This window comes from Hemiscyllium ocellatum, chromosome 28 (assembly GCF_020745735.1).
Source record: "Hemiscyllium ocellatum isolate sHemOce1 chromosome 28, sHemOce1.pat.X.cur, whole genome shotgun sequence".
Taxonomy (NCBI): Eukaryota; Metazoa; Chordata; class Chondrichthyes; order Orectolobiformes; family Hemiscylliidae; genus Hemiscyllium; species Hemiscyllium ocellatum.
In genome coordinates, this window is record NC_083428.1 from 3155964 (window position 1) to 3179212 (window position 23249).

General features: G+C 44.4%; 1 protein-coding gene across 1 annotated transcript in view; it reads right to left on the reverse strand.

The window, feature by feature from the left end:
• kcnn1a (potassium intermediate/small conductance calcium-activated channel, subfamily N, member 1a) overlaps positions 1-23249 on the reverse strand; it is an 84879-nt gene that overhangs the window by 56585 nt on the left and 5045 nt on the right. Inside the window, exon 2 of the mRNA XM_060846222.1 lies at positions 17141-17572. Within this exon, the coding sequence (XP_060702205.1) occupies positions 17141-17488 (348 nt within the window). The 5' untranslated portion in view covers positions 17489-17572. The remainder of the gene's footprint in view (positions 1-17140; positions 17573-23249) is intronic.

Genomic DNA, 23249 nt, shown 5'->3' on the forward strand with positions numbered 1-23249 from the left:
AAATTCCAAGGTAAAAACAATGATTGCAGATGCTGGAAACCAGATTCTAGATTAGAGTGGTGCTGGAAAAGCACAGCAGATCAGGCAGCATCCCGAAACATCTATTTTCCTGCTCTTCAGATGCTGCCTGATCTGCTGTGCTTTTCCAGCACCACTCGAATCTAAAGAAATTCCATCTTAGTTCGAAAAGGTTGTCCCTTCACTCTGAGGCTGTGCCCCACATAGAATCCCGACAGTGTGGAAACAGGCCCTTCGGCCCAACAAGTCCACGCTGACCCTCTGAACAGTAACCCACCCAGACCCATTCCCCTACATTTACCCGTGACTGATGTACCTAACCTACGTATCCCTGAAAACTATGGGCAATTTAGCATGGCCAATTCACCTAACCTGCACATCTCTGGACTGTGGGAGGAAACCCACACAGACACAGGGAGAATGTGCAAACTCCACACAGACAGTCACACCAAGGCTGGAATCAAATCTGGGTCCCTGGGGCTGTGAGGCAGCTGTGCTAACCACTGAACCACCCTGAACTGTATCCTTCTAAACTCCATCGAGTACAAACCCAGAGTCCTCAACCATTCCTCACATGACGACCCTTCATGCCTAGGATCAATCTAGAAAACTTTCTCTGGACACCCCACTTCAACACCAGCACATCCCTCGTTAATTTCCAAAACTGCTCACAATATTCTAAATGCGGTCTGACTGGAGTCTTAAACAGCTTCAGCAGTACATTTCTTGTATCCTAGCCCTCTCTAAATAAAATTCTTGTCTAGCAAAAACATTTCAATTTCAGGTTTAAAATTATTCATTGAGCATCGGCATGTGTGTGGGAGAGATCCACAGTTTTACCACCCACAGTATTTACCACCCTCTGTGTGAGGAAGTGTAACCTAATTTCACTGGCTCAGATTTTCATCTTATTTTGAGGGAATGTTGAATTCAATTACTTCAATCTTAACAAAATGACCCCTCAAATCTTCTACAATGTATGGAACAGAGATTTTGTTTGTGTAATGGCTTCTGCGAATCTAACTCTGTTTGTCTAACTATCAGTGCCGTAGAAGGGGTCAGTTGGGGATTTAGGAAGGAGTGGGAGTTAAGGGGACGTCGATATTGGAAATATGAAACATGAAGAAAAATGGCTGGAAATACTCAGCAGGTCTGGCAGCATCTGTGAGGGGAGAGAGAGAGAGAGAGAGAGAGAGAGAGAGAGAGAAAGAGAGAGAGAAAGAAAGAGAGAGACACACAGTTACCGTGTCAGGTCTGTGACCTTTCATCAGGACTGGGAAACATTGGAACAGGATTTAAACACAACTTTAAAACCTACCTCTTTGACTAAGTTTTTTGTCACCTGTCTTATATCTCCAAAGTAATGTATGTGGTACGTTAAATTTTGTTTGATTGTCACCGCTGTGGAGTATTGTGGGATATTTTAACTAAGGTTGCTGTATAAATGAAAGTTTATTGTTGTTGTTCCTCATTCTACCCTGTCCCCGACTGTGGGTTTTGATCTTGTCCCAACTGTTTCACAGGTTCACTCGGTTTGTAACAGCACGCTGTCAGCACTGCCCCTCAGTTTGTGTACTGGGCGTGGTCAGAACTCAGAGACAGCTATGTCTCTGTCCTCATGGAGAAGACACAACTCAGAAGGAATCTGGAGCAGGTGCCCTGGCATTGGCTTCCCTTGGCACTAGACTATGTCCAGCCCACCGGGAGAGGACACAAAACAAACACGGAAAATGCTGGATACTCAGCGAGTTTGGCAGCATCTGTGGAGAGAGAAAAACAAAGCTAACATTTCAGTTTGATGACCTTTCATCAGAGAGGGAACAGATTTTTACGCAAAGCTCTGAAGGCTTCTCAGCTGTTTCTTGATTGAATCTAACAATTTCAGAACATGACTTTGTTTTTTATGTTGTTTCATTCTCAGATGGTGAAGATCCTGTCCTTCCACTAACAGCTGCTCTGAACCCAACGTGTGTTACTCCCAAGACCCCTTTTGTCATGTACCATTATCCCTGGTGTCATTGAGCTTCTCCTGCCTTGTACTCTATCCCAGAGCTTCACTTTGACTTCCCTCCCCTCCCCCCTCAGCCGCACAACATCCAGACCCATGAATTAGGAGCAGATGCAGGCCATTCAGCCTCTCGAACCCGCTCTGCCATTCGATAACCTCATATCTGATCTAGTTACTCCACGTTCCTGCCAATTCCCCTAATGGGCCTTGCACCTGACTTCTCATCAAGAATCTAACCAGCTCTGCTTTGAATCCATTCAAAGTCCTTGCTTTCACAACCATTTAAAGGAAAGGACTCCAAACACCCACCATCCTCTGAGGGGAAGGAACATTCCCTCATTTCTGAGTTACATGGATAGCCGTTGATATTTAAATTGTGACGCTTGGGTCTAGGTTCTGCCACAGGACGAGGGATCCTCTCCACATCCACATTGCCAAGATCCTTCAGGATTTTATATTTCTATCAAGTCACCTCTCAGTCTTCTAAGCTCCAGCAGATATAAGCCTCACCTGCACAAACTCTCATCACGAGAAAACCCTCCCACTTCAACTATGAATAAATATGGACCATCAGATTCAAGAACAGCTTCTTCCCTGCTGTTATCAGACTCCTGAATGGACTTGCACTGTAGCTGTAATACCAGATTCTGCATTCTATTACCCTGATGGACTTATCGAACTTATGATTTGTCTGGTTAGCACGCAAAACAATACTTTTGGGCAGCACGGTGGCGCAGTGGTTAGCACTGCTGCCTCACAGCACCAGGGAACTGGGTTCAATTCCCACCTCAGGTGATTGTGTGGAGTTTGCACATTCTCTCCGTGTCTGCGTGGGTTTCCTCCGGGTGCTCCCATTTCCTCCCACAATCCAAAGGAGTGCAGGTCAGAGTGAATTGGCCATGCTAAATTACCCATAGTGTTAGGTGCATTTGTTAGGGGTAAATGTAGGGGAATGGGTCTGGTGGGTTACTATTTGGAGGGTCAGTGTGGACCTGTTGGGCCGAAGGGCCTGTTTCCATACTGTAGGGAATCTAATCATCTATCTAATCTTTTCACTATAGCATTGTAAATATGACAATAATAAATCAAATCAAATCGAATTAATCTAATTGAATAGAATCAAATCAAATGAATCTAAATAAACCTTGCCCGAGCTCAGTGCCAGTCCTGACCAAAGGAAACCATATCTCTGGCTCTCTTTCCACGGATGCTGTCAAACCAGCTGGGTGTTTCCCAGCAGGTTTGTGTTTGTGTTTTATTTCGGTTTGAGAGAAGCTGCAGTGTTTTGTCAGCCTGGAATCTCATGCTGATGGTCTGTTTGGGTCTGGATGTGGGGGGAAGTTAGAGTGAGAGGAGAGCATTGCAACATGTCGGGGAGATTGCAAAGGGTCCCTGCTCACCTCCACCCCAAACAAGCCATCACCCCCCGCCCCATTCACTGATTCAGGTCCTGTCGTGGGGAAGGAAACCTGAGCAGAGTGGTTTGCAGGTCAATTATTAGGGACATTAAAAACAATGAAAACCTCGGGGTCTGATACAGTATCTGAGTCACAAACAGCAGCATCCCCCCACCTCACCACCAACATCCTCCCTGCTGGTCCCAGCCTCCCCCTATGTTCCCCGTCTTTTCCATCCCCTCCCCATCTTGGGATCCCACAACAATCTGAGGGAGGGGCCTCATGTACAATAGCTGCTGTCACTCCCCAACATCTCTCCCTCCCCCCAATCTCCCCCCCTGGGGTCATTGGTCAGAGAACCTCTGGCTGGCCCGAGGCACAGGGAGATCCCATGGAGAGACAATGTCGGGCTTCTCCAATTGGCAGAGACCCTCACTGCCTCCAGTGTAGCCTTGTTATGGAGAGCTCAGCATCCCCCAGGCTCCACCATGTGCTCCCTCCCACCAACAGCCACTTGGCACGGCCCTCCTGATGCACCTTCCCTTTGATGAGCAGATGCTTTCTCACTACCTGCTACACCGCGCACATCAATCACTCTCATTGCTCCACCTCTACATAAACACTGAAACATAAAATCAAATAGGAGCGGGAGTAGGCCATTCGGCCCTTCAAGCCTGCTCTGACCATCCATCTCTGTTCCCTGTTCCCACTTTCTCCCCATACCCTTTGATCCCTTCAGCCCCAGGAACTATATAAAGACAAAGAATACACTGAAAATTTGTTTTTAATGTCTCTATGATTCTCCTCTAAGATTTGCTCGTGACAGTGAATCATTAAATATTACAGTACAGCAGGAGGCCACTCCGCCCATCGTTCTCATGCAGCCTCTGTGAAAGAGTACCCGCACTCTACCCCACCCCAAAACAGCCCTTCAAATGCCTCCCTCTCACCTACACATCCAATTGTTATTGAATTTGCTTCTGCTGCCCTCTCTAATGGCATGTTCCAGATCACAACAGCTGAATGCATAAACAGCTTTTCCCTTATGCTATAAGCTCGGAAACCTTCCAACCAAACCAAGAAGATTTGTGTATATGTTTTCATTCCTTTTTCCCCTTTGTTCTGTTTCATTTTAAATGCACTTTATCTGTAATTTCTTACAATTCAAAAACTGATTTGTAACCTGTCCATGGATGCTGCCTGACCTGCTGAATTTCTCGGTTGTCAGGTTTTCCAGATTTATGGCTGTGGAGGTATTTTTGTGTTTTGTACTAAATCCCTGTCTGTTGTTCCCTTGACTGAGGTACAGGATGTCAGCATCTCTAGTTACAGTGCTTAGTGTCAGTTCACTGGTACTCCTGACACCTCATCCGACCATTAACTAACCACCAGGAAACTGATACCCTCCACCAGTGTTTGGTTCCCTGTCCAGCCTCATATTATCTCTCTCTTGTCTCTCTTTCTCTCTCTCTCTCTGTCACATACACACCACTCTTTCCTCATCAGCTTCCCTCTCTTTCCAGTCTTCTTTCTCTCATTCTCTCTTTCACATACACACACTCACTTTCCTCACCTGTCCTCACATTCCCTCTTCCTTTCCAGCCTTTCTCTCTCTCTCTCTTTCTCTCTCTCTCTCTCTCTCTCTCTCTTCCTCAACTGTTTTTCTCATAGGAACACTGATGATTTGGTCCATTGGACTTGCCCCACCATTCAGTGAGATCATGGCTGACCTTCCAGCACTGTCTCTATATCCTTCAATGCCACTAAACTGCGGAAACCTATCACTTGCTGCTTTTAACCTACTCAAATGACGGAGCTTCCACAATCCTCTGGGATACAGAATTCCAAAGAATTGTGATCCTGAGTGAGGAAATCTCACCTCATCTCAGTCTGAAATGGCCAGCCCTTTATCCTATTGTCCTGGGGCGGGGAGGGGAGTCGGCAGAGAGGGGAGTAACCAATTGACATCCACCCTGTCACACCTTGTAGAAGGTTTTGAAAAGTGTGGAGCTGGAAAAGTACAGCAGGTCAGGCAGTATCCGAGGAGCAGGAGAGTCGACATTTCGAGCAAAAGTCCTTCATCAGAAAGTTTGTTTGTTTCAATTAGATTGCTTCTCATTCTATGAAAGGTACATAATACAGGCCTCATCTCCTCAATCTCTCCTCACAAGACAACCACCATCCCAGTCCAGTGAATCTTCACTGTACTCCCTCTGTATACTCAGGAGACCAGAATGAGACCAGAAATGTGCACAAACGTCCAGGCGCAGTCACACTATGGTTCTGTACAATTCCATCGGGACATTGCCAGTCCCGTACTCCATGAAGACCATGTCCTATTTGCCTTCTTCTTTGTTTGCTGCATCAGCATTCTGGTTTTGAGGTTGAGAGCTCTCCATAAGATCATGGAACATCGGTGAGAGGTAGGCCATTCAGCCCATGGAGTCTGCTCCACCATTCAATGAGATCATACATGATCTCAATCATCTCTCTCTCTGTCTCACCCTTTCTTGCTAATCGTTCCTGCGAGTGGGGTTTAATCAGAAACTATCAAAGACTGTAATGTTGAAACAGATTAACTGGTCAATATTGTATTGGTGTTTGTGAAAGCTTCCTGTGCACACACTGACTTCTGTGTGTTCTACATGACAACAAAGATTATACTTCACTGTCTATGATGCACTCTGGGACCTCCTGAGGTTGTGATGGGTGCTATGCAAATACAAGTTTTGTCTTTTTAAGAGCAATGTAACTCATCTTTGGGCCATCCTTAGAGAATCCAACCCTCTCATGTGTGGAATCAGGATCAGCTGTTAATGAACTGCAGTCAGCAACCACACCCTCCAAGAGAATTCCTCATCAACCCATTCACGATGTTATTGTATACGTCCAGGCCCCAAACCTGGGTGGCCTTGCTCAAAGGTGGGGACACGACCTGTGCACCACAAGAGTCAGGCATGAATGGGAAGCTACTCTTGCTATTTTACATCAACTTGCTCAGGTTCACTATGACACTGCTCTGGAGAAAGTGGGACTTGAACCCATGCCTTTCTACTTAAAGGTAGAGACACTACCAAACCTTCCTGCTCCTGCTGCTGTGTGGATCTCAGAGGTCTGAGCAGACAGCAACGTCCAGAACTGGAGCTCAGTGAGCGAGCACATCGACCAGGGTGCACAGACTCACCCACGAGCAGCAAAGAGGGAGTACGGGCCTCCAAATGGAAATATTGAATATTACTCAGTAGTGAAAATACAAAACTGTTTGCACAGCTTCTTAATTAAGAGCCTTGCACTTCTCTAAGAAATATATTAAGAGGCTTCAAATTTTGGGTGGCACGGTAGCTCTGTGGTTAGCACTGCTGCCTTCTGGTGCCAGGGACCCAGATTCAATTCCAGCAACTGTCTGTGTGGAGTTTGCACATTCTCCCCATATCTGCGTGGGTTTCCTCTGGGTGCTCTGGTTTCCTCCTGTAATCCAAAGATGTGCAGGTTAGGGTGAATTGGCCATGGGAAATTGCCATAGTGTTCAGAGATATGTAGGTTAGATGCATTAGTTAGGGGAATGGGTGTGGATGGGTTACTCTTCTGAGGGTCAGTGTGGACTTGTTGGGCCATATGGCCTGTTTCCACATTGTAAGGATTCTATGAAATAAACTGAGTTAGTTTGAAATGCAGTGCCATGTTTTGTGGTCAGGAGTAGAATCCAGTTTTTGCAGACAGGATGATTCTGTAAAGAGCAGGTAGTGATGGTCAGGACCCAGTCATTCTGAGGTTGACCAACTCAGTTTTGATGTGGAGGAGCCGGTCAGGTGGACTAGGGTGGACAAAGTTACAAATCACACAACACCAGGTTATAGTCCAACAGGTTTGTTTGCAATCACCAGTTTTCATTGCGCTACTACCTGACAAAGGAGCAGCGTTCCAAAAGCTTGTGATTTCAAATAAACCTGTTGGACAAAACCAGATGTTGTGTGATTTTCAACTCAGTTCTGGGCAATAGGTGTCTGCCTTGGTTCCAGTGTCAACTGTAGCTCAGTGGGCAACACCCTCACCTTGCGGGAAGGTGATAGCCAAATGGTACAATGATTAAATCAATAATCTAGAGACCAAGGTAATATTCTAGGTCACCATCATGGGAGAATGAGAAGCTGCATATCAATAAAGCAATACGATGTAATAACAAGGATGTTAGTGTGTGCTAATGCGTACAGATAGGCTTCTTGCTGCTGATTAGTGAGATTCTCAACGCATTGTTCCTTTACTGGAAAGTGGGACATTTTGCTTGCCTTATTGGGTATCTCCCCAGTGTTAATCTCATAGAATTCTTCTGACTTTCTTGCCATTGTCCATGTTGGTCAGTGTCTGGGAGGATTCTACCACATCCCTACACTGTCCCAACAATGTCCCCACTCCTCAGTCTGTAAACAATGTACATTTGTTGGCCAAAAAAACTAGAACAAACAAGAAACAGTGCCACTTCAAACTTGTAGCTGCTGATTTCAATTCTGCAAAGTATACACGATTTATAAAAGCCAACACTGGATGTACAAATACTTGAGGAACTTGCAAGCAAATGAACACAAAGCTGTGAATAACAGCTGCTGTTTAAAAGATTGAGCCCAAGCACAATGGGCTAAAGGGATTTTCCTGATTGTGAGACAGAAATAGCTGAGACAGTAATGGGGAGAATAGGAATCCTGGGAGTTGGGCAAAGTAACAAAACATGGGAAGAAGAGAATGAAAACACGTGCAAGGAATATCAGAAAATACGAAGTAAATGATTTCCTCAATTCCTGAAAAAAAAGTGTGAAGGATGAGTGTGGGCTCAGGAAAGACCAATACTGATGAGATTTTGATGGATAACATTAAATGGCAGACTTATTAAAACAAATAAAATAAAAAAGAAGTCAAACAGAGTTCGGAATGGAGAGAATATTGGGACTCGAGATCGACAAATCCCTTGACTTCTGGTTTCTAATGCAAGGTATTAGAAAAAAAGATTAAGAAACTGCAGACTCACCAGTCAATACCATGTTATGAGTAGACGATTCAAACTCTGGTATCTGCTCTACCTTCAATTAAACCATGGCTGATCCTTGAGCTTAACTCCTCATTCCCTCCCTCTCTCCACTCTCTTGACCTTGCAGGAGCAGTCTCTTATGGAGAGTAGGAACAGAGAACCAGGGAGTCCAATCAGGCCTTGGAACATCTTCCCCCATTCAATCAGACCAGAACCATTTCATGACCTAACCTCACCTCGCCACATTTGCATCAGATCCCTTAATACTTTCCACTAAAAAAATGAATCTTAGATTAAAAATGACCAACTGACCAAGCAATAATTTCTATTTGTGGGAGTCTGTTCAACATTTTCTGACCCTCTTTGTGTGGAGGAATTATTTCAGATTTCACTTCTGAAAAATCCAGTTCTAATTCCCATTCTCTGCCCTCACCCCAGTCCTGGGCACTATGACCACCAGAAATAATTTCTCTGTCTATTCCCCTAATATCATGAAGAGTTTGACCAAATCCCCTGGAAAGTTTCATCATTCCAATGAATTTGTTCCTAATTGGTGGAATCTCTGTGTAATATAACCCTTGGAGTCTGGTCATTCTTCATTATCCTCCCCCCATGACCCAATATTTCTCCTAAGGTTCCAAGTGACCTGTTAGGACTTTGTAATGAACTGATCCAAGCTTTAACATGGATTTGTGAAGGATACAGTTGATTCCTTGTTGAAGGGGATCACTTACATGTGTACAGGAGAGGTCAAAGAATGTAAATTATATAAGTTGTCAAGTACTGGTGTAACAAATATTTTACAAGTCCTAGATGCCTCAGGTGGGATTGGCAGCTCAGAGGTGGAGAATTGTGAAAGCTGGTCCATGAGGCTCCAAACTGAAGAGTCATCTGCACGTCCCAAATATATTTAAAAATGAAACCAGGAAGTGATTTTCACACAAAGGTTAGTGGTAACCTGGAACTCACCCCTTTCGGACTGAAGATGTCAATTGAAAAATCTAAAAGCTGCAGGAAACTGTGGCTAGAAGGGTGGATTAGGGTTTGTACTCCTATATATCACTAAGTGATAATTGAGATGTTCAGCATGATGAAAAGATTTGAGATGAAAATGTGTTGCTGGTTAAAACGCAGCAGGTCAGGCAGCACCCAAGGAACAGAGCTTGGATAGGAGAAATAATGGTTTTCTATGGAAGCAACGAGGTGCAAGAGTGGGTATCAGAATGGGGACTTTAATTTGGAAGTTTGAGCCTTGTTGTTTACAGGCAAAGGCAGTAACAGTATCTTTACAATGGCAGTAATTATTAGGCTTTGTGAAGGATGTTTGCTCAATGGTTCTCACATTGTACCTGGAGACTGCAGTGAAGGTATTGCTGTTGGTGGGCTTCACTAATACACCGTCCAGGTCTCAGGGCATGACACGAGTGTGGAGGGAAAGGGAAAGTTACCATAATCCTATTGGACTATAGGGCTGCTCTTTCATTAGAAAGAGAGAGAGAGAACCTGGAGGTCACCACATCTTAAGGGAGGGGAGAGGTTGAGTAGGAGCTTGTTGGAAACAACTTGCTCTTCCACAGAATTGATTTTGAAGGACGGAGCAGTGTTTTCCAAAGACTGTTCCCTGTAAGTCCAGCTCTCTCACTGCCCAGTGACCAATGTTCCAGGAGAGGATAAAGAAACAATGCTTCCAAGCTCTTCTTGAAGCTGGGCAGCATTGACATTAAGGCCTGGCAGAAACCCATTCAAAACTCACCAACGTGTCCACCTGGCCACTTCATGTTTCAACCTGCAATGTCTTAATAATGAGGCATAGCAGGAACAGAGGAGCAGGATTCTGGATCCACCAATACTGTTGGACATGTGCCCAAAGGTCTGAGGGTGGACAGTTCAATCATTCTGTCACATGAGGTTGTGTGGCAACCACTGAGTAGGCATCAACCTTAGACTGAGGGGCAGTGAATGACAATGAATAGAAACATGAATCACTCCCTCTCTCTCTCTCTCTCTCCCAAAATGCTGTTAAGGATGAGCGTCAATTGACAATTTCAAAACGAAAATTGACATTGTTGTTTTTTGGACAGGATTTGGAGTGATATTGAACTAGCTGCAGAATTATAGACTGATCAGGCACTGGCCATTCGGTCAGTTATGTCTGTGCCAGTTGAGAATGAGATCTTCCAAGTAAACCCAGTTTCCAGTTCTCGGTTCAATCCCTTGTAGTTCACAGCAATTCATAAGAATATAAGAAATGAGAGCAGGAGTAGGCCATTTGGCCCCTCGGCCTGTCCTGCTGTTTAACATGATCATGGCTGATCTGCCCCTCTTTCTAGCCAGCTCAGATACACCTCAACTCCCTGATATTTCAAACTCTATTTACCTCCTCTTTAAATAGTATCAGTGATCTCGCCTCCACTACTCTCTGGGGTAGAGAATTCCGGAGCAACAGCAAAAACAGAAATTGCTGGAAAAGCTCAGCAGGTCTGGCAGCATCTGTCAAGAGAAATCAGAGTTAATGTTTCAGGTCTGGTGACACTTCCTCAGAACTGATGGTAGCTAGGAAAACATCGGTTTATTTGTAGAAGATAGGGTGGGGGGAGGGAGTAAGGAGTAAATGATAGGGATAGAGCACAAAGACAGATACCAGCCAGATCGTTATCCATTTCTTTATCTGTCCAACTGCTCTCCTCTCTCTGCGCTCTATCCCCAACTATTGTTTACTCCTTACCCTCTCCTCCCACCCTACTTTCTGCATATAACCATTCTCCTAGCTGCCATCAGTCCTGAGGAAGGGTCACTGTACCTGAAACATTAACTCTGATTTCTGTTCACAGATGCTGCCAGACCTGTTGAGCTTTCCCAGCAACTTCTGTTTTTGTTTCTGATTTCCAGTATCGATTTTTGATTTTTGTCCAGGTAGTCATTACTCTCTGGGAGATGAGATTTCTTCACATCTCAGTTTTAAATGAATATCCCTTTATTCTGTAACTTTGCCCCTGGTTCAAGATTCCCCACGAGTGGAAACATCTTCTTAACATCAACCGTATCAAGTGCCCTCAAAATCTTGAATGTTCCATTAACGGCAGTTAAAAATCACACAACACCAGGCTATAGTCCAACAGGTTTATTTGGATGTACAAGCTTTTGGAGCACTGCACCTTGGTCAAGTAGTTAGTGGGGGAAGTTTATAGAATCCTGTGTCCTATGATTCTGCCCCACTAGCTACCTGATGAAGGAGCAGCACTCTGAAAGCTAGTGCTTCCAAATGAACCTTTTGGACTATAACCTGGTGTTGTGTGATTTTTAACTGTGTCCACCTCAGTGTAACACCGGCTCCTCCACATCATACATAACAGCAGGCATCTTCCTTCAGAACTCTAGGAAATATAGGTCTAACCTGTTTCGCTGTTTTTTGATAAGTTAACACCCTCATCTCAGAAAACAGCCTCGTAAATCTCTTTTGAACTGCCTGCCAGGCCAGTTTATCCCTTTTTACAGTGCCCATGCAGATCCTTTTTAAACAGTTTCTGCCTTTGTCAACCTTTTAGATAGAGCTCCAGATCCCTAGCACTATCTGGGTGCAACATTTTCTCAACTACTCTCTAATCTTTCTAAAGGTTACATTACATCATGTCCTCCTGGTTACTGACGTCTCCGCTCAGAGTAATAAGCCCTCCTATTTATTACAATCAAACCCTAGCAATTTTCTCCACCTCATTTAAATTTTCTTTCAGCCTCCTCTGGGAAATTAATCTGAGTGTGTCTAATCTAGCTCTCCTCATTGCTGCAAAACCAGAAATTGCTGGGGAAACTCAGCCGGCCTGGCAGCATTTGTGAAGAGAAAGCAGAGTTTCGGGTCCAGTTCTGGAGAAGGGTCACTTGACTCAGACTGTTAACTCTGTTTCTCTCTCCACAGATGCTGCCAGACCTGCTGAGCTTCTCCAGCAATTTCTGGTTTTGTTTCAGATTTCCAGCTTCTGCATTGCTTTGTTTTACTTCTTTCCTCTTTGTTAATGTAAAAGTAGGATTGTTTTATTACTAACAAATAGAGCATTGGTGAAACCTCATCCAGTGTGCACTTAGAGTGGAAATGGTTCAGAGAATGTTTACCTGACTGGTCCCTGGGGTGAAGGCATGATCTGTTGAGGATAGATCGAGTAAGTTGGGCTACTGTTTATTAGAGTTTATAAGAATGACAGATCTTAATGAAACATAAAATTCTTAATGGGGGTTTGACACATTAGACACTGAGGACCATTCCTCTCTTGGGGAAATCTAAACTCAGGGATCCAGTATGTCAATAAAGGATCCCATTTAAGATGGAGTGAAGGAAGAGTTTTGTTTCTCCTGGAGGCTCATTGATCATTGGAATTCTCTTCCCCAACAGAGGTTGGGTCATTGAAAATTAGCTGAAAATGTGTTGCTGGTTAAAGCACAGCAGGTCAGGCAGCATCCAAGGAACAGGAAATTCGACGTTTCGGACCAGAGCCCTTCATCAGGAATGAGGAGAGTGTGCCAGGCAGGCTAAGATAAAAGGTTAGGGATTTTACTCATTGAAAATAATCAAGGCTGAGAAAGACAGATTTCTGACCGACATCAGAGTCAATGTTAGGGGAGCAGGTGCTGTAGTAGAGAGGAAAGTGAGGTTAAGGCCACAATCAGATCAGGATTTGGTGAAACAGTAAAGCTGGCTGAATGGGACCAATAGTCTCTTCCTGCTGCTATTTCGAATGATCTTTTCACCTTTCAAAGACCTCAGTAAATAAGTATCTTCTTAAAGTATAATTATTGTTGCAATGTAGGCAACACTACACCTAATTCGGGCACAGAATGATCCCATAAACAACAATGAGCTCATGACTTTGAAATAATTTTGGTGATGTCAATTGAGCAACAGATATTAGCTGGGAATGTGGTGAAGAATTCCAGTCCCCTGTGTGAAACAGAATGGAATCATTTACATCTACTGAGCCCAGACAGGAGAGCTAGTTTCATGTCTCATTGAAAAGTAGCAGCAATGGGGCTGCAGCACTGTCAGTGGTCCCCTAGGAGTCTCAGCCTGGATTCTGTGCTCAAGGCTTTGGAGTAGACTTGAACCAGAACTTTAAGACTGGGGACAGACAGTGCCACTTGCACAAGTGTTCCAGTCAAAGGCAGGTAACATTAGACCGAATGGTACAATGTTGGAAGCCTGTCCCCCACCTGAGGATTGGGAATCAAGCTGCTGACTTACTAGTTTTAGACAATGAGGAATTCCAATTTCACCTCCACTGAGTCTGGTACAAAGCTTCTCAACCTTGTCAGTCTTTTGTTGATATTCAATCGTGCTCCTGCTCCAAAGATTTCAGAACCAGTGGCTTCCTGAAAGGCAAAGCTGACCCCACACTGAAGCTGGGCATTAATATGGGATTCCACCAGTGAGTGCAGGGATTACACAGCCAAGTGTGAACCTCCAGAATATGCTGCCTAACCTTGTCCCTGTTTGCTACAGAGGGCATTTCTGTGCCTCCCCATTATTTTTAAGAACTTGCAGGAGTTGAGAAGATTTGTAGTTCAGGTTGAGTTATGGATGTAGGTTTGCTCGCTGAGCTGGAAGGTGCATTTCCAGATGTTTCATCACCCTACTAGTAACATCTTCAGTGGGCCTCTGCGCAAAGCACTGTTGATGACTCCTGCTTTCTATTTGTATGTTTGGGTTTCTTTAGGTTGGTGATGTCATTTCCTGTGGTGATGTCATTTCCTGTTTTTATTCTTGGGGGTGGTAGATGGAGTCTAACTCGATATGTTTGTTGATAGAGTTTGGGTTGGAATGCCATGCTTCTAGGAATTCTCGTGCATGTCTCTGTTTGGCGAGAATTCCTAGAAGCATGGCATTCCACCCAGAACTCTATCAACAAACACATCGAATTAGACCCCATCTACCACCCCCTGAGAATAAGAACAGGAAATTACATCACCACAGGGAATGACATCACCAACCCAAAGGAACATATATAAAGAAAGCAGGAATCATCGACAGTGTTTCACCCAGAGGGCCACTGAAGATGTTATCTAGTAGGGTGATGAAACGTCTGAAAATGAACCTTCCAACTCAGCGAGCAAACCTACATCCAGAACTTGCAGGATTTACACTTTAAACTCAGACTCCCTTTGGGACTGGAACTGAACAGTATAAATATCCCTTCAACAACACGGGTAATTGCTAATGCAACACCCTCCCCTGCTGGTGAAAACACCACAACCTAGATTGTCATTGATGCAGGTGGGAATGGAGAGAGATTGAAGTTTTCTTTTAAGTTTTAACATTTTTACATTTTTTTCCCTTACTTTTCCTATCTCAATTCTCTCCCTTTTAATCTCATGGTTGTCTCTTTACTCTGTCTGTATCTGATCTGACTTTAATTCACTTGTGTTTCTTTCCTCAACCCTTAACTCTCATTGATTGAGTTGGGCTACTGTTCCCAATGCTCTCTGATGTTCTGAAACCTTTGCTGGGCCATTCTCAGCATTTTCAACAAGTCACTGGGTGAAATATTTTGATCTGAAGTGTAAGCAAGAGTCTAATGGTGTTTGCGACAAGATGTCTCAACCCCAGCAAGTTCTGGTCCATTGGATTTAATGATTTATCAATCTACAATTTCTTACTCTGCTGTGAATAAAATATGCCTCTGGGACTTAGTGCTTAGAACAGACAATATGGCATTCACTGGGAGGATTCAACAGTGTAGGTTCTCGAAGAGTTTGTTGGCCACTATAGGGGCCCTTGCAGGACATGTCATTCATGGGTGAGGTGAGAGACTCAGAATACATTGTATTTGAAGGAGGTCCTTTTGTCACCAGATATCCTCAAACTCCTCAACAAGGAGTTGGTCGCCCTGCCACAGGAAGGATGTTATTAAACTGCAACGGGTGCAAAAAAGATTTGTAAAGATATTACCGAGACTGAAGAGTTTGAGTTATAAAGACAGGCTGGATAGGCTGAGACTTTTTTCCCTGGAGTGCAGAAGTTTGGGGGGGGTGACCATGTAGCTGTTTATAAACTCATGAGGGGCATGGACAGGCTGAATAGCCAAAGTCTTTTCCCCACGGCCGGGGAGTCCCAAACTCAATGGCATATTCTTCAAGGTGAGAGGGGAAAAATATAAAAGGGACTTAAGGGGCAACTTTTTCACACAGAGGGTGATGTGTATATGGAATGAGCTGCCAGAGGAAGTGGCGAGTAAATTACAACATTTAAAAGACATTTGGACAGATACTTGATAGAAAACGTTTAGAGGGACATGGGCCAAACGCAGGCAAATGGGACTAGTTCAGTCTTGGAAACCTGGTAGGCGCAAATGAGTTGGGCCAAAGGGTCTGTTTCTGTGCTGTATAACTCTGTGGCTCAATAAGTCTCCAGCAAGATCATATATAGTCATCAGGCATGTCAATCCCATTTCGTTATCTTCCTGCTCTCAGGCTCTCAGACATTAAGGTCACTTTTGTGTCCACTCAATCCCATTGTCCCATGGTATCCTAGTGGACATCAGCTGGCTCAGTGAAGACCAGATAGGGTAGCTGGGATCTTTCCAGTCTGCGTGGCTCACTGTCACATCGGTTACAGGACAAAGGCAGCAAAGTAGAGTTGATGATTATCAAATCAGTTACAATCTCATTGAAGGGCAGAACAGCCTCAGTGGGATGACTGGCCTCCTTCTGCTCCTACAGCTTACACACATTTCTCAGACCATCCAGCTCCTTGCACCTCTCATTAGGACATGACTGATCGGAGTGGGTTCAATTCCCACAGCGGCTGAGGTTACCATCAAGGTCTCACCTTCTCACCTTGCCCATCGCCCTGAGGCGTGGTGACCCTTGGGTTAAACAGCCACTAGTTGTCTAATGTGACAGCAGCCGAACAGTCCTCGAGGACTATGGGAACTTTACCTTTTACTGACCTGTATCTTAACTCCATTCAACCACCTTGGTTCCATAACCCTTGGCAACTTTACCCAACAAAGTTTTAAAGCCCCATTTTAAAATACAGTCTCTTTCATGGGAATTATTGGAAATTAAGTTTTATACTCTGACTTGCCTGACCTTATCTTTCATCCTGACAAATGAGTCTGATATATTGTAAATGTACAAGACACTGTTTAACTTAAAACTCATACACTAATATCGCAGGTTCCTGATGAATACTTCACATATAATTTGTGGATACCAGCAAGACCAATATTAATCACCTGCCCTGTCTACCCCAAATCTCAACCACAGAGGGCAGGACCTGAGTCAATCAGAAGTGTAACTCTCCCCAGGGATTCAGGGATATGAGAAGAGGGCGGGAGAGTGGAGCTGAATCAAAAGGTTAGCAATGAATGAGACAGCAGACTTAAGGGGCTGAATGGTCTACTCTTGCTCTTATTTCTTGTATTCCTGAGTAAGCTGGAGCTGGCGAAGGGTGCGGCAGATTCCCATTCCTGAAGGACATGGTGAACCCATTGGGTTTTATGATGATTTCCTGCTCACTCTCCTGACTTTAACTGTAATTGTCCACATTTATTGAACTCAGTTTAGCAACTTGTGTCTGAGGCCAGCTCACGGACCTACGGCTCCAGGGGTCTTACTTGTGCTTTTGAAGTCTGCTTTGTTAACTTTGCCATTTCGACTGAATCCTGGCTCTGGGGAATGGTGTCATCAAGAAAAGAAAGTGGGACTTACCTTGGTATAAACTCCCCATGACAATTCTGTCTCTGTCACCATAACAACAATCCCAAACATTCCAAATATCAGCGCATAATCACTCAGGCGTTTCCTTTTCTCAAACAGAGCCCTCCTATGTCCAAGTTTATGGCCAATATTCTGCGACTTTTTCGGTGATTTTCTGCCTTCATTGACCAGACTGTCATTGGAGATATTGTTCTGATATGGTTTGGAGACTACCACCTCCAGGCCCGAGTTGGTTTGTAGAGGCTGAGTCTCTGAGTCCAGGTCATGAAGGTTCCTGTTTGAGGTGCCGAGGCTACTGAGGGGCCTGACCACCCCTCCGTTATACTTGCAGCTGGTCATGGCTATCTCAGTAAAAGGGTTATTCTCGCTGAAACTGTGTTTGGATCCAGCATGGTGCAAACGATGGAAATCACTAGTGTTCACCTAAATGTAAGCCAAAGAAAGAATTTGCAAGTTAATAACTTTGTCTTGGAGGCACCAAGTCAGAGATTGTAAACACTGCCCTCTTGCACTAGTCCCAAAATAGCTTAACACATTTCTAAAGCAGAGTCAGATTGGGCTCACAATGATAGAACCGTTTAGGCCGCTGTGTCTGCACCATCCCTTCATTTACCTCGTGTCAACCTCCTGCTTTCTCCTAATATCGTCGTTCATTATTTTTATGCAATGCCCTTCTCGAACACGTCTGTCGAACCTGCCTCCACCATGTTTCCAGACAGTGCATTCCAGACTCAAACCATTCACTGGGTGAGAACAGTTAACTCTGTCGGTCTCTCTCTCTCTCTCTCTCTCTGTCTCTCTCTCTCCACAGATGCTGCCAGATCTGCTGAGAGACTCCAGCAATTTCTGTTTTTTTTAAATTTCAGATCTCTGGCACCTGACTTCATTTTTAATACACTTAACATTTGTTCACTTCAGACTGCTTGTGGAATTAATGAATGGTACTGAACAATGGGGCTTCATGGAGATATAAATTCTGTATTTCTCCCAGATTGCCAAGGTTATGATTGTTGGTATTTCTGAGTTTACTCTGCCTTGGCTCCATGGGTTACATTCCTGTCATAGAGTCCTACAGCACAGAGACAGGCCATTCAGCCCAAACTGGTCCATGCTGACCAAAATGTTCATCCACACTAACCCATTTCCCTGCATTTGACCCATATCCTTCTAATCATTCCCGATCCATGCCTGTAAATGTTGTGAATGTACCCGCCTCAAGCATTCTGCTGGCAGCTCATTCCATATGTGTACCACCCTTTGTGTTTATCAGTGTCGGATGGGTTTTAGCCTGAGACCCACTCCAGAGATTATGGATCATGGAACTTTTATGTGGAAAGAGACCCTTTTGCCCATCATGTCTGTGCTGGTCTTCATTCATACATAGACTTGGCCCACAGCCTTTAATGCTGATATTTCAAATTCTCACCTAAATAGTTCTGACATCTTCCTGCCTCAACCACCCCTTTATGCCATGAGCTCCAGGTATCCACACTTTGCTGGTGAAAGGCTCTTTCCTCACATACCCATTAAACCGCCTACTCCTTACTTTAAAACTAACCCCCGGTTATTGACTGGTTGACCAGGCTGACTCTGAAGAACAACACTGAGGGAGTGCTGCACTGTCAGAGGTGCTGTCTTTGGGACTGGACACCACACAGAGGTCCTGCCTGCCCTCTCATAAGAACCAGGAGCAGGAGTAGGCCATCTGGCCCATCGAGCCTGCTCCACCATTTAATAAGATCATGGCTGATCTTTTCATGGCCTCTGCTCCACTTATCCGCCCTCTCACCAGAATCCTTAATTTCATTACTGTTCAAAAGTCTATCTATTTTTGGCTTAAAAACATGCAACAAGGTATCCTCAACTGCTTCACTGGGCAGGGAATTCCACAGATTCACAACCCTCTGGGTGAAGAGGTTCCTCCTCAACACAGCCCAAAATCTGCTCCCCCTGATTTCGAGGCTCTGACCCCTAGTTCTGGTTTCACCTGCCAGTGGAAACAACCTCCCTGCTTCTATTTTATCTATTCCCTTCATAACTTTATATGTTTCTGTAAGATTCCCCCTCATTCTTCTAAATTCCAATGAGTATAGACCCAGCCTACTCAACCTCTCCTCACAAGCCAACCCTCTCAATTATAGAGTCATAGAGATGTACAGCATGGAAACAGACCCTTCGGTCCAACCCATCCATGCCGACCAGATATCCCAACCCAATCTAGTCCCACCTGTCAGCACCCGGCCCATATCCCTCCAAACCCTTCCTATTCATATACCCATCCAAATGCCTCTTAAATGTTGCAATTGTACCAGCATCCACCACTTCCTCTGACAGCTCATTCCATACACGTACCACCCCCTGCATGAAAACGTTGCCTCTTAGGTCTCATTTATATCTTTCCCCCCTCACCCTAAACCTATGCCCTCTAGTTCTGGACTCCCTGACCCCAGGGAAAAGACTTTGCCTATTTATCCTATCCATGCACCTCATAATTTTGTAAACCTCTATAAGGTCACTCCTCAGCCTCCGACGCTCCAGGGAAAACAGCCCCAGCCTGTTCAGTCTCTTCCTGTAGCTCAGATCCTCCAACCCTGGCAACATCCTTGTAAATCTTTTCTGAACCCTTTCAAGTTTCACAACATCTTTCCGATAGGAAGGAAACCAGAATTGCACGCAACATTCCAACAGTGGCCTAACAAATGTCCTGTACAGCCACAACATGACCTCCCAATTCCTGAACATCATTTCTTAAGTAAGGAGACCAAAACTGCACAAGTACTCCAGATGCGGCCTCACCAGCACCCTATAAAGCTGCAGCATAACTTGCCTGTGTTTAAACTCAATCCATTTAGCAATGAAGGATGATATTTCATTTGCCTTCTTAATTACCTGCTGCACCTGCAAACCAACTGTTTGTGATTCATGAACAAGGACACCCAGGTCCCTCTGCACAGCAGCATTCTGCAATTATTTAGCATATGGAAGTGAATGACTCCAGAGTTACAATTCGACTAAGAGCTTGGGAATTCCTGCTAGCCTTCTGGTCAATATTTACTCCTCAACCAAACCTAAATCACCACTGTGTTGTGGGATCTTCCTAAGCAAACATTTGTTCCTGTCTTCCTCTGCATTACTCTGACTACACTGTATAAGTTCTTTTGGATTGTTAACTACTTTGCGACATTGTGAAATTGTAAAAGATTATAGAGAAATGCAATTTCTTTCTTTGTTCAGCTGCTTCCATCTCCCGACTCAACCCTTGTCTCTGGTCATCTGTTGCTGGAAACCTCTTTGTGTCTTAATTAGCTCTAACCCGGACTATTGTAACATATTCCTGGCTTCCTACATTCTAATCTGCATAGATTTTTGTTCATCCAAAACTATGCTAACCTGCACCATGTCCTATTGACATTACTCCCCGAGCTCTCGGACTGGTTTCTCCATTGTATAGATTCACAACTTGTTTTCAAATCTTTCCATGGACATACTCCTCCGGCCTCACAGACCTCAGCAATCACGGAGCACCTCCAGTGTTAACCTCTCGCACATTCCCAATTTCCCTTGTTCCACTGTCAATGGCTTTGCCTCCAGTTACCTCAGCCCTTAGCTCTGAAATTCTCAAAACCAAAAAAAAAACAAAAGAGGACTACAGAACCTGGAAATCAGAGATTGCTGGCAAAACTCAGCAGGTCAGGCAGCATCTGTGGAGAGAAAGCAAAATTAACATTTCATGTCCAGTGACCCTTCAGAATGTTCTGAAGAAGGAATGTAAACTCTGCTTTCTCTCCATTAAAAACCTCCCTGCAATTTGCTCTCTACCTTTTCAGGGAGAAAGTGAGGTCTGCAGATGCTGGAGATCAGAGCTGAAAATGTGTTGCTGGAAAAGCGCAGCAGGTCAGGCAGCATCCAAGGAACAGGAAATTCGACGTTTCGGGCATAAGCCCTTCATCAGGAATGTCTTATGCCCGAAACGTAGAATTTCCTGTTCCTTGGATGCTGCCTGACCTGCTGCGCTTTTCTCTACCTTTTCAATCTCTCCTCTTCTTTTAAGACACTCCTTAAATTCTGCCACTTTTCTCCTGATGATGGGTGCCCAATTTATCTGATAAATCATCCTTGAGATTCCTACAATGTTAAAGGTGCTGTATAAATGTCAGCTGTGTGGCTGTTGGTTCTTTCACTGATTGTCCTGAAACCCAGTTCCAGAATGGCACGGTGCACTGTTCCCATCTACCGTGTCCCAACAGCAAGGTCAATACCTCAAATACAAACTCCTCTGTGAACCCTTAAGGTGCATGGTTAGGCTGTGACATATAATGACTGGAATGATTTGACCATGTGCCCTTGTTAATTTCTTGTTGTGAAGATGCCGGTGTTGAACTGGGCTGAACAAAGTTAAAAATCACACATCAGGTTACAGTCCAATAGGTTTATTTGGAAGTACAAGCTGTTGGAGCGCTGCTCCTTCATCAGGTAGCTAGCTGTTTCGTCAGGATTAGCTACCTGATGAAACAGCAGTGTTCCGAATGCTTGTACTTCCAAACTATGTTGTCCGGCATTCAATTATTCAGAACTCAATTAACCGAATGATATACTCCCTGCCCGTGTCCCTTGGATAATCAAGGTTCCTCTGTAAACCTGTTGGACCATAACCTGATGTTGTGTGATTTTTTTTAACCTCGTTTCTTATTTGCAGCCTCCTGGAAGAGTCTGACCCCAGCACAGATACCGACGAGGGTAAATGGATGGTGCTTCTTGACATTAAAACCTTCACTGCCAAGCTAGCACCAAAACAGAAGGGCATTTATCGAGGATAACAGTATCCCACTGTTTAAAATGGGCATGGGATGGTTTGTAGCATCCCAAAGTGACATGGTGTATTGTGCCATTAATTATAGTTCACAAACTGATAGACACAAATACAGACGTCTGGTTGAGTTGAGATTCTGTAAGCATCTTCACCATGTCAAAAATCATTGTTGGAGGCCCAAAAGATGCATAGAGCTTTCAAGCTAATTATAGTTCACTGACTGAAACTCACAGACATCAAACCCAAAATTATATAGCATTTGCTGTGGAAGTCTGCAAAATATGGATAAAAAAGTCACACAATAACCTGCTCTCTCACAGCGAGAGAAAATCATTTCAATTCCATATAAGTGACCTGCACACTCCCAACCTCTGGTTAAAGGGCCTTACACACTCAGTAGCTTTACTGTGGAACAGCAATATGGTCCAAACTGACCAGTTATTACTGTGTTTGAGTGGTCAGAGGTGTGGGAGAAGATGGTCGGTAATCTAACCAGGTGGCCTTTGACCCTCTGTTTCCAGTCAAGTCAATGGAAATAAAATTCATTCGAGGTTGGCATTTCTGGCAGGCTGGCCAGTAATTGTTGCCCTTGAGAAGGTGGGGGTGAGCTACCTTCTTGAAACCTCTGCAGTCCAACTGGTGTGAGTACACCCACAATGCCCTTAGGGAGGGAGTGCCAAGAGTTTGACCCAGTGACAGTGAAGGAACAGTGATATATTTCCAAGTCAGGATGGTGAGTGGGTCAAGAGGCAAACTTGCAGAGGCTGGTGTTCCCACATATCTGCTGCCCTAGTCCTTCTAGACTGACGTGGTTGTTGGTTTGGAAGGGTTCTCTAAGGAGGCTTGAAAGGTTTCCACAGCATCATGTAGACAGTACACACTCCTGCCACTGTCATCGATGGAAGAAGTGAGTGTTGGTGAATAGGATGCAAACCAAGCAGGCTGTTTGTCCCAGATGATGTGGTGTTTCTGGAATGTCATTGAAGCAGTACTCTAGTTTCTGAAATATTGCACATGGGTTGGGGTGAGTGTGATATTGGGTTAGGAGATGGGTATTGGATATTGGGTATTCGGGGTGAGGCTGCTTAGTTGATATCCAATCCAGTAATCAGTCCATTTGCTTTCCAATTGGTTTGGAGGGAAGGAGCATGTCATATTGATGAGGGACATGAGGGTAGAGAAACAGGCTATTTGGCCCAACCAGTTTACTCTGGTTTTTCTGGCCCAGTTAAACTTGCTCTCATTTTTCTCACACATAAAGGTAACACGATAACTCACTATTTCCTTGTC